Source organism: Centruroides sculpturatus, unplaced genomic scaffold, assembly GCF_000671375.1.
Source record: "Centruroides sculpturatus isolate CEXI.00-Female unplaced genomic scaffold, Cexi_2.0 scaffold399, whole genome shotgun sequence".
Classification (NCBI taxonomy): domain Eukaryota; kingdom Metazoa; phylum Arthropoda; class Arachnida; order Scorpiones; family Buthidae; genus Centruroides; species Centruroides sculpturatus.
The window spans coordinates 342,408-355,155 of NW_019384665.1; the positions used below are offsets into that span (position 1 = coordinate 342,408).

At 29.6% G+C, this 12,748-nt stretch overlaps 1 protein-coding gene across 1 annotated transcript in view; it reads right to left on the reverse strand.

Moving 5' to 3' along the window:
• The window catches only part of LOC111626627 (pre-mRNA-splicing factor SLU7-like), a 51,498-nt gene that overhangs the window by 1,122 nt on the left and 37,628 nt on the right, over positions 1-12,748 (reverse strand). The window contains exons 14-16 of the mRNA XM_023370073.1: positions 8,055-8,165; positions 6,659-6,781; positions 932-1,114 (exon numbers count right to left, since the gene is read on the reverse strand). Of these exons, the coding sequence (XP_023225841.1) occupies positions 932-1,114; positions 6,659-6,781; positions 8,055-8,165 (417 nt within the window). The remainder of the gene's footprint in view (positions 1-931; positions 1,115-6,658; positions 6,782-8,054; positions 8,166-12,748) is intronic.

The window sequence follows — 12,748 nt, forward strand, 5'->3', positions numbered from 1 at the left end:
TCTGCGGTAATACCTATATTTTTCCCCTTTCTCCCAAGCACAAAGATAATAGAAGTAAGACGTTTTAAGATTTAGTATAATGTACAAAGAATCTTCGACCGTGAGAGGTAAAAATGAACACTATAAATTAATACAAAACCGATTAGTTTTATTTTGCTATAAGTATGTGTTAAAATGTCTTATCTTGGTGTAGCTGGAAAGCACTGGAGTGGTCAAATGTGTAATTAGGTTTAGGTTAGCAGTAATACAGATAAACAAATGAGGAAGGAGAGTAAAAAATTTGAAAATGATCTAATTTAATAGAAAATATCAAACACCATTAAATAAAACAATGCCAATCTAAAAATAACTACCCATCAATCACTCCCACAAAAAAATAAAACTTAATATTTCTGATTTCTGATACTTACAAATCACTTTTAAAACCTTGGCAGAGCAATATATCACTTTAAATTATGTATCTTGAAGAAACATTAAGAAATGTTATTGAAAGTATCAATTGGTGGAAAAGAATATTTTGAAAGTATTTATTATTAACGTATAATCGGGTTTTATGTCCAAAATGATAAAGTAAATTACTAGTATTTGGGCAAAGGAACAGTAACCGGTTAAATGGTATCACCAGCACTTAGTATATTAATAAAACAATTTCATTATTTAGGTTATGTGTAACTGGCTAAGATTATTAGACAAAATGGAAATAACAAATGCAAAATAAAATGCATTGTGGCGGATGGATCCGTAAGTTGCAACGTCTAATTCATCGTCTAAACTTGGAATATCTGTCGTATTTTATGGGAAAATTTGCAGAATGGGTTTGTAAGAAAGTAGGTAAAGAGAAAAGATGATATTGGACAATGCCACAAACTATACGATCAAATTATACGGGAGAAACTTTGTTTCATTATTTAAAATTATAAATGATAAATACCTTTTTCAGTTTCTTGGTTTTCTTTCTATTTAATTTTTCCTCATCCGAAGTATCCGAATCGATGGATTCGCTCTCCGAACTTTCGTTCTTCTTTGCGGCTCTTCTTTTGGCATTCTCTCTCTGACGTCGCTTCTTCTTCAAGCGTTTCTGTCTCTTTTTCTCTAGCATTTGTTCTTGATAGAGCTAAAATTAAATAAAAAGAATAGAAATATTTTAAAAGTTTAAAACACACAGTAACTATTCAAAAGGAAAATTTTATTTTTGATTTAAGTTGTTTAATTATGTAATTCTTTTGAATAAAAAGATGTACCATAACATAACATCTGCATTTGCAGTCTGAGAGTAAAAGATAAAAGACAGAAATAATCATTGATATTTAATTAATTAATAAATAAAAATACAGGTATCCTTTGCTTAACATGAAATTTGATTAACATGTGTATTGCAAGTTGTATTGTTAATTTTTAATTAAACTGTCCTAAATTTGATTTAACTATTTAATAACATTTCTTAAATTGCTAATAAAGATATTTCAATGCACTTCACATAGTTTTTTTTTTTCACTTGAACTTCTAATTGGGAAATATATAATTATCCAAAATATCTAATTTAAATACAATGTAGATGATAAAAGAAATTTTAAGTTATTTGTAATCTTTCTGCATTTTATGTTTGGAAAGATGATAAGTTATATAATGCATTAAATATACATAGTACCCATTAGTGTATTTTGATTTCTTTTATAAATTAAAATAATAATTCCTAAATAACTCACTATCTCTAAAAGGGTTTGCATAAAGTCTATTCACTTTATAACTGAACCCTCCATATGTAATTAATTCATCTTGATTCTACCCACATAAGATATAGCAATCACTTACATAAATTCAATCAACAAAAATAATTATAATGGGTTCTTAATCTTTCAGATCATTCATCACCATCTTTATACTACATTATTTTTGCATAATTCTAGCATGGGTTGACAATTGCTCCATATGTTAATAACAGCAACAAAGATTAATTTCATTGTTAAATTTTTAGCAATAATAATAATTGTTTCTTAATTTTAAAATTAATTAAACTCAAATTTTTTTGAATACTTGTTACTCGGGATGAGACCGATCACCTAGCGCTGCTATTGTGCACCGTCTCGACCATCAATTTGGTTCTCGTCTACTTTTATACCAAATGGTATAAAGTGGCTTTATAAATTATGTTCTGCCTGTCTCATTTACATTCGTTGACACTAAACTTTATTTGCTTCTTGCAGTAATCTCTGGAAGTGAAGTGAATTGTTTAAGAATATTTAGTATATGGCTATGATTGTCTAACTTTCTCTTAAATCAATTCTCTGAATTATTATTGTTGTGGTATGATTAATGTTGTTGTTATTGCTTAATGCTTAATGTTATTCTTTAAGACTGCTAGTAGTAGGTAAGAACAATCTGGAATTTCATGGGTAGGAGTGTGTTGTAGACCAGAACTAAAATTTCCTTTAAATAATGTAACAGAAAAGAATACCAAAATGATTAGCAGCTCACTAGTAACTAAATGGATAAAATCACTGAATGTTGATAAATGAACTAGAAAATTTATTAAAAAATTTCCTGTAACAAACAATACATAATATATGTCCTTAAACTTCATCCTTTTCACACACATCAGGAATTAATAGTCTTCCGGGTGGAGTTGACCTTTCTTTAGAGGCTATTTGTCTGCCTCAATACACAAAACATTAAAATCTACCTTATGGCAATGGCACAATCAATTAAAAATTATACATTTGATTAAAAAGTTTACATATGTAAATGTTAAAATATGTAAAACATTTTAACATTTTACATACTGAAATAGATGAGAAACCTCTAACGAAAGATCAACTCTGCCCAGAAGGCTGTTAATTCCTGATGTGTGTAAAAAAGGATGAAGTGTTATCTGTTATAGGAAACATTTTTTTTAAATTTTCTAGGTTTAAAAACTTATTTGTCCAGGAAATTTTTTCATCAAAAGATGGCAGATAAGTTTGTGCCTCATCAACAGTCTGGCTGCTTGGCGATCTCTGCATTTTTTTCATGTTTCTGACATCTAACTAGGGGTCAGTTTTCCATAAAAATCCTCCCAGGTGACATTCCCCTTGGCAGATTGCTCAAGTGCCATGTTGTTTTATCCCATCAATCCAATCCTTTGCTTAGCCAAAGGACATTTGTTATGCAGCACAGATTAGTATTTTTGGTTTCACATTCCTGTAAAAAAAGATGTCACCTTCTGAGATCTTTTTACAGGAACAAAGTTAGCTATAGTCTATTTGCTGTAACTTCATGCATGCTTCTGTAAAAAATAGTTAGCAAAAACAGTACTCTGTTATCTAGGATTGAAAGGTCAACAATTCTCATCATTAAATTAATGGACTTTAAATCATAGTTATTAAATTGACAGTTTTTAGATGATGATTTAGAAGATTTTAGCTTGTAAAAAAGTGTCCTATATGAAGGGTAGTTGTAAAATCTAAACTATGTATGCGAAATGAAAATGAAGACTAAAATCTAAACTATGTATGCGAAAAAAAGAAAATGCTCACTGCAGATCCACAATTGGCTGAAAGTAAACATTACCTTTCTTCTTTGTTCTGAAAACAGTTCAGAAATAGCAGCTGTTTTAGGAAGTACAGATAATGATGTAGACTGAAAGGAGAAATGATACAAAGTATAACTCAGATGATGATGTAAACTTTGCACACAGTTTTTTCAGGGAGAGAGTGAATGTTGCTTCTACAATGAGATAGGTGATGCAGAAGGATACATTTTGTAGTATGTATTGCAATAATGAAGTGGCCACATTGCTCCTTCCTTTTGTTGTGTTGGTTGTTTTTGCACATGTGATAACTTAACAACCAGGGATCTGGTTGGTTATCTCTACACATGTGATTCATGTACATCTTTGTTTGGGGTTGGTCAATTGAATAGGATGTAACTAGAATCCAGTCCAGATCATTGTAACCATTAAACTTTTATTTCATTGTAATTAGATTGAAAGAGAATAAATATATTAGATATCAATGATCCTAACATATTTCATATGTGAAGTTACAGCAAATGGACTAAAGAATGTAGCATTATCCATGATTACAGAGGATTCTTCCAAAAGCCTAGCACAAAGAACTGTTTGATAGATAAAACAGTAAGAAAATACATCACTGTGATTTTTGGTTTTGACAAGCCCACATAGTTCACAATCAGACATTGCAGGAGTACCATCAATTGTCACAGATAGTTTCTTTCCCACTCAAGGCAAAAGAATTGAAGATGTTGAGGACTTGAATATTTTCTATTCTCATTCTCTCTCCAGGATAAGCATATTGTGAAAGTTTTCCACAAATTCATCACCATTAAATAATCCCAAAAAAATGGCCAATCAAGGAGTGTCAGTAGAATCACTTGACTCATCCAATGTAACAGAATAAGGTGAAAAATAGGAAAATAAGTTACAAAACAAATTTATTTTCAGTGAATATATTTCTGTGAGTATATTTAAGAATGTTAGTTTGCAGTGGTTCTAGACAAGTGACAACAAAGCAGATTAGTATCAAAATTATCATTAATTTGGTTTACAAGCTAAAAAAATGGGTTTGATGTAACTTATTTTCCTATTTTTCATCTTATTCTCTTACATTGGATGAGTCAAATGATTCTACTGACACTTGAAAATAAATTTGTATTAACAAATTTATTTTCAGGCTAGGATAAAATTAAATGCATTTTGAATCACAATACATTAGTGATTCCTCTTCAGCAATACATCTAAATAATACAATATGCTTGATAAGTAATTATTATGCAGAATTAAACACTAACAAAGTAAAACTATTTTGCCACTCACAATTATACATATCTAATTTACCTCCAGGAGATATTCAAAAGTTTGACAACCATCTAAAGTTTATAGAGGAGAAAAAAAAAGAGGAAATTAAATACAAGAATTAAGGAACTCCTAACTGCTATATTATAAAAGTATAGAAATTTTCCATGGCTTCAGCATGTAAAGGAGTGTCTTTGCAATCCAGATATAGATAAAATTAAAGTTCTTCATAAAGAAAATTAACAATTTAAAAGGAAATTTAAAGAACATGTGGAAATTTGGAAGCATGAAAACAACATAAATTTAAATAAAGGAATGCAAACTGATTCATGCTAGTATGACACCATACATAGTATGTTAGAAGTCCAATTGAAGGATGAATGATCATTTACCACCTGATTTAATGAAATGTTCTACCAGTTAGTTAACTTATCCTTTAATATTGAAAGTTTATTTCAAGGATGAGTAATGTAAGTGTGCTTTTTTAATTACTGTTTATCAAGACAATACATAGAAGTATAGTTTTAGAGAATTGTTGTTGAACCTTTTGATATCATAATCATCAGAAATATTTCATCTGTACATTACTGTCAAACTTTTGAATATTGCCTGTGGATAAATTACAAGCTAAAATAAGTTTGATATAACATGTTATAACCTGAATCCCAAAAATACAATTAGGAAAATAAGTGTTACAATTTGTTTGTTTTCACAACCACCAATAATGGCTATATTAGGAGAAAATACAATATTGATAGAAAACTCATTAGCCATAAATACAAAAGTGAAAGGTTTAGAAACTGGAATTGGTTGGTGGTTCAGACAAAGCCATTCTGCAGTCCAAATCTGGACTGCAGAATGAGCTAGTTGAGTTAGAGATATACTGTACATTAGACCAGAGCTCCACAATTAGTGTGCCATGGCCCAATGCCTCCAAAGGAGAAAAAATACAGAGTTTATGGTGAACAAGTGAATATGATAAGTACATGTTTCAAAAGGTAAATGAATTAGCTATTACATATTTATTGTTACTGACATTTGTGACAGAAGGAATTTTAACAAGCTTCAAATTTTTAAACCTTTGTAGTCAATATTTCACAGAATTTGGGTATATATAAATTTGGCAAGTCATATGTCACAGTTACCATTTTGATTTTTGTGAAGCGACAAGTATGTGATGTCGCCATCATATGTACCTATGATCACAGAGTTGAGACCCCAATCACATGCTTTTCACATGACATTTTGTTCAGGGTGATTTTGGGGTTGTGAAGAAATAAAATAAAAATAAGAAATAAAAAAATCAGTTATAAACTAATTTTAAACAGATTTAGTATATGTCTCTTTAATCCGAATGAGTAAAAAACGGTAGACTTTCTCTCAGCTATAAGGTTAGGTACTCCTTTATTGCAAATCACAAATGCATTTTGGGCCAGATATTGAGAACTATTTGAAAATAAAATGGATAAAAAGAACAGCATTTACACTGAAGAGAGGCTCATATAGGCCTGAAATGCATTTGTGATTTTCAATAAAGGAGTACATAACCTTATAGCTGAGAGAAAGTTACCGTTTTTTACTAATTCGGATTAAAGAGACATATACTAAATCTACGTATTCATCAGCTACCCACTGGATATTGAGAATAATAATTTTAAATATTTTTTATATCATCACATGTAAATAACAACAAATCAATACTTTTTTTGGTATGTTCTTTCCAACATCTATATTTTTTGTATACTTTTACTTGTAGTGCCATGGAATTCTGGAAAGTACCTAGGTGTGCCATGCACAAGAAAAGGTTGAGAAGCACTGTCCTAGACTATCAATATATAATTTATATTTAAAAGTAAATGCATTACAAACCTCAATTAATGCTTTAGGTTTAGTAGTGGTTATTGGTACATCTTGTTCCTTGGGAGTTTCTTCATTTACTTGCTCTATTAAGTCATCATCATTGTCTGGTGGCAAGATTACTACACGCGAGGCCTGGAAAAAATAATATTTTGTCAGTTTTCAAGCAACAAAACTTGAATAATAAGAGTTACATAATTAATTCAAATTAGAAACATATTTCAGTCATTTTTGTTAAAGAATCAAAAGTGAAGTTCTTAATGCATGTAACTAGATACTAAATTATATATTTTTTTGCATGAATAGATATATTTTTGTTCAGTACCTTTTGTTTACAGGAGTGACAATGGGTACATATTTACTATTCTCGTGGTCTGGGATATCTGTCAAGAACTTTTTTTGGGAGAAAAGCATGACCTGATAATGGAGGTTTGATGATTGGCATACAAATAATTGGAATTCTACCATAACAGTAAATTTACAACAATTTTCCTTTATTTAAATTGAAATATATGAATAATTAACTCCAATGATGATTAAATAAAATTGACCAGTTTCATTTCTTTAATATTCTTATATATACTAAGATTATGGGCTATATATAATATTTTAAAGGGAAAAAACCCATTATAATTCTCCAATTTTGGTTAATTTTATACAAGTCATAAATTTCTAGAATTTATCCAAAAGGTACTGATGAGAGAATCAATAATAGTCTCTTTTCTTCAAATAACGATTAAGAATGGCATAATGAAAGAAGAATGGGTAATGCTGATGCAAAAATCAATACAACGAAAAAAATTCAAACGACACTAAATAACTAATTTTCATTTATAAATACATTCTGTCTCAATAAAAAATGATTAGGCATAATAGTTTTGAAACTTTCTCTTAAGGTGCACCTATTCAATCAAATTTCTGAAATGTAAAAATCGTATTCAAGCTACTTTGATAATGTGGAGCAGACAATTTATCTTTTCAAAGTTCTTAAATTTGAGAATTCTAAAGTAGAATGTTGTTCTACTAGATTCAAGATCTTAAAACCTCCAACCAATTGAGATAAAGCATTTTTGTCATGTAACAAAATGGCAATTTGGACAAAGAATATGGAAAACTGAGTATTGGTCAAGGTCTAATCTTTGAAATATGGCTTCCAGTTATTATTACAAGAGAAATAAACATATAGTATAGCTCATAGAATTGGCACCATTAAAAACATCAATGACATTAAAAATTAAATACATCGAAAACAGTATTTGGTTGATCGTGTAGATATGCCTTTAGATTCCTGTTCAAATTTGAGTAAGCAGAATATTTAGCAGACATATTAATAAATGTACTGTACAGTATATATGGTAGTAGGCATTATACAAAATTATCCTACTTTATTAATAAAAAATTGCATTACCTGTTCAGCAGCTTCTTTTCCACTATTTCCAGTGCAATAAGAATTCTTGATGAACAAATGACAACATTTATATCCCCAAAGACCGTCACACCAATACGAACCCCAGACAGACTGTTTAAAAGAGTAAAAAGTTCAATGTTAGAAAAAATTTCTTAATAATTAAATTTCAAAGTAATTAATTTTGTAATTTATGATAACAAATTATAAAAATCTTTTTCCAGAAAACATACCTATACTTACAGAAAACTAATAATAATCAATTACCGTATTTTTTAGAAGCACAAAGCTTTATTTTAATTTTTAATACAAGTGAGACATTTCTATTTTACAGATGTTTGTTTATTTAAATTTATGAAAACAAATTATAAAAATTTCTTTTTCCAGAAAACATACCTATACTTACAGAAAACTAATAATAATGAATTACTGTATTTTTCAGAAGCACAAAGCTTTATTTTAATTTTTAATACAAGTGAAACATTTCTATTTTACAGATGTTTGTTTATTTATTTTAATTAAAAGTGATATTAATACAATTTTCTTGTAATCGCTCCGTAGACTGCATTTGGTAACAAGGATACACTACTCAAATATCTTATAAACTGCAGCCAAATTTATTATCAATTTCTTATCAATTTCAAACGCTTTCGTTTATCTTTAATGATTTTTATCAAGAACTAACAAAAATCGAATGCTTTCGATTTTTTTAGTTCTTGATAAAGGTCATTAAAGATGACCGGAAACGTTTGAAATTGATAATAAATTTGGCTGCAGTTTATAAGGTATTTGAGTAGTGTATCCATTTTATTGTAATTTTTTAATATTCTTATATAAGTTTAGTTACAAAATTTCTACATTTTTTCATTTTTTTCACCATTTTTAGCCATATGGTGGTGTGAGCAGTTTCTAGTACCTTCTTCAAATACAATTTCATTTTTATACTTGTATTTAGTCCATTTTGTAACATCTTGCAGCAAAAACATTATTATACACTTTAGCATAATTTATGATTTCTCAGAAATTTTATAAGATTTTGTATTTTTTTAAAAGCAGACATCTTGGAATGTGTATTTTTCTATCATGATGTCTAATCAGGTTCAGGAAGTACTTTTATTTTTTTATCTATCTGATTATATGTGTTTCTAAACTAAAAGTGTTACAATTTCAGTGTGTGATTGTAATTTGAGAAATATGATAATCTATTTCTAATTTATGCATGATTAATTAGCCAATAGCAAAATTTAAGTTTTCAATTGGTCATCAAATGCATATTTTTATTCTTGTTGTTGAATGAAAGTATTAGTAATCCATGGAAACAAAACAATTTTCCTGGCATCATTTAACATAAAAAAAACTAAATCTCTAAATTTGAATTACACTTATGATTTTTGTGTAAGATGTAATCATAAAATCTGTATTATTATTTCGCATTCTACTCTAATAAAGGTAATGCTTTTTTTAGTAGCTTCAATCAATCATCTGGAACAGTGGTTTTCAGAGTGCCATGAACTACTACTAGAAGTGCCATAAAATCATTTTGATACTGATTTTCTCATCTATTATTATTTGTAAATATTTTTTATATATAAAAAAATTTTTATGTATTCAATGCTATATATATATATATAAATATCTGATGTAAGAGTAACTTGTCAATGTGCCATCAAAATATGGTACAGTAGAGTTTCGAAAATTCGGCCTAATGTGGACTGAAGGTGGCCGAGTTTGGAAAACGCAGGGTTATCGGAAATGGGGTTAAAAAAGAATAAGTAAGAGTGTTTACTTAGAAAATACTGTACTGTACTTTTATGTATTGTTTGCTTGAAAATACAACAAAAAATTAACTGCCCAAATACCCTTAAACAAAGGAAAAGTACATACTTAATGAAAACATAGAGCTTTTACTACATGAAAATGAAAATTAATGAATACACAGTGTACAGTAATTTACCTGAAAGACAAACATCAGAAAAATACTTTGAGCCATAAAGCTGTCTATAATGAAAATTAACTAGGGATGTTTTTTCGCCGTGCCAGGGTGTAGCCGAGTTATTCGGACTGTTGGGTTATCGACTGCCGAGTTTACGGGACTCTACTGAATTATTAACTGTACTACTAAGTCAACAAAACCAAAAACAATTGATCCAGAAACTAAAAATTGTTTATTTTAAAATTCACAAATTAAAGTGCTAATTTATATTTTCTTTTGATATATTTTATCTAATATATTAATTATATGATTTTACATTATATTATGAAATATAAAAAAGTGATATAAACCTAGCTATTGATTTACAAAGGTTAGTTGGTTTGGTGAGTTTTGCATAAATCAAAATAATTTAAGCCAAAAACTAAAATATATGTTGGAAATAGGTTCCAAGACTCCATATTTTTCCATATAAACATTAATCTCTTAATCAAAGATTAGGTAATTGTAATATTGCATATACAATATTACATTTTATTTTAATTTTTTTTATGAAAAAGTAAAAGGTATTTTTGAATTTGAAATATAAAACACACCTACTTACTGTATGATTATTGATAAAAACATCTTCTTCACATTTTGATCAAACTACCGGTCTCTTAGTTCCTTTCAAAATGACACCATTATATTCTACATAAGAATATTCTACATAATCCTCCTGAAATATTTATCAAAAACATTAATATTTAGTAAATTATGTACAGTTTTTATATAAAAAATTAATCATCAATAATTTATATATAATTTTAATACTTGATTTCTTTATACTCTAAACGTGTTTTCCTGCTGACATACCAATAAAAGTATAGCCACAGTAACACTAAATAAATTTGAACAAACAGAAACACAATCCAGAAAAGATTAAGCAACAATAATATTATCATTAACATTTCAGAGAAAAACAATGTGGTAAAACAATGTGGTTTATAAGTTTTCATGTAGTTGTAACCACACTTACATTGATAAACAAAAAAAAAAATTGAAAATAAACTTTAACACATCAATGCTATAAAATAAGCTATTTTTTGAATAAGGTCCGTTTTTTTAATAAGAAGAAAAATACTGCAAATATGTTTTTTTCCCATATTCTACATACTTTTATCTACTTTTCTACATAATTTCCATTTTTGTTCAAACATTTGTCATACTGCTCAACAATTTTTTGAACTCCAACTTCAAAGAAATCTGCCACCTGTAAAAAAGCCGAATCCATGACTGCAGTTTTCAGTTTGTCATTGAACCGTTGGCCACCAAAAAACTCCCTTAAGTATCGTAACAGATGAAAATCACTGGGTGCAAGGTCTGGACTGTAAGGTAGATGATACAGTTGTTCCTTGTGTTTGTGCAGAAACATGTGGCCTTGCATTGTCATGGAGCAACACCACACAGCAAGACAGTAGACCACACTGCTTGTTTAATATGACACTACAGAATTTTCTCAAGGTCACACAATAGCCATCAGAATTGATCATTGTGCCTCTCGGCATAAAATCCACTAACAAAATCCCTTTCCTGTCCCAAAAGACAGTTGCCATAATTTTCCGTGCTGAAATGGACTGTTTGGCTTTCACTTTGGTTGGCGAAGATGTGTGTCCCATTCCATTGACTGTTGCTTAGACCAGGAGTCATGTGAGACACCCATCTCCTGTAATGATGTGGTCCAACAATTCGTCTCCTTCCTGATCGTATTGAGTTAAAAACGATAAAGCACTGCCCAATCTTTTTGTTTTCTGATCATCAGAAAGTAGTCTTGTAATCCACCGAGAATACAATTTTCGATAATTCAGTTTCTCTGAAACAATGGTATACAAAACTGATCTTGAAGCCTGCAGAAATTCAATTGGTAGCATTGAAATCGTGAATCGTTAATCCTCTCAAATTTTGTTATCCACATCACAAACCATATCTTCAGAAATCATAGGAGGTCAGCCAGGGCACGGGTTATCATGCACATTAACCTGCCCGTCCTTGAACATTCTCACCCACTTTTGAACTTTACTGTCACTCATAGCATTATCACCATAAACTTCACAAATCTGACGGTGAATTTCCGCTGCTGCCAAGTTTCTAGCCCTCAAGAATCGAATAACAGATCGTATCTCACAGTCGGCAGGTGACTCAATTCTCTTAAACATTATAAACTTTTACAGCTCAGCACACAGACAGACGATACAGCTGCAAATGGTGTCTAAACGTGCACAAAGCATGCTCAAAGCAGACAGTGCTGGGATGGCACGTCATTCTCACTCTCATTCACAGACAGACCTTATTTACAAAATAGCCCTCGTACAACCTTAAAAACTCCACTGTTGTTAAACACTGTGTATTCCATAATTGCAATATTAATAGATCTGTTAAAAATATTAAAACCAAAAGAAATACTACCAAACATAAATTATATGAACATATAGAAATTATCAAAATCTATGATAATGTAAGAATAAACAAAAACACAGGTACAACTAGATCTCATCTGGAATCCTTACTTAAACATTTGAAACCTATTAGACAGCAGGTAATACTTATATCACCAAAACAGGATACCACCCTATAGTAGCATCAATTCTGTAGTAGAAAACATTGTTTGTACAAGCCAACTAGCTGCAAAAACTTGTGTAACCTTTCTTAAAACAGCTCTTACTTTTGTAACTGTAATCTTGTTTGTAACTTTGTACTACATTCATTTTCATAGTTTGTTTACTTCACA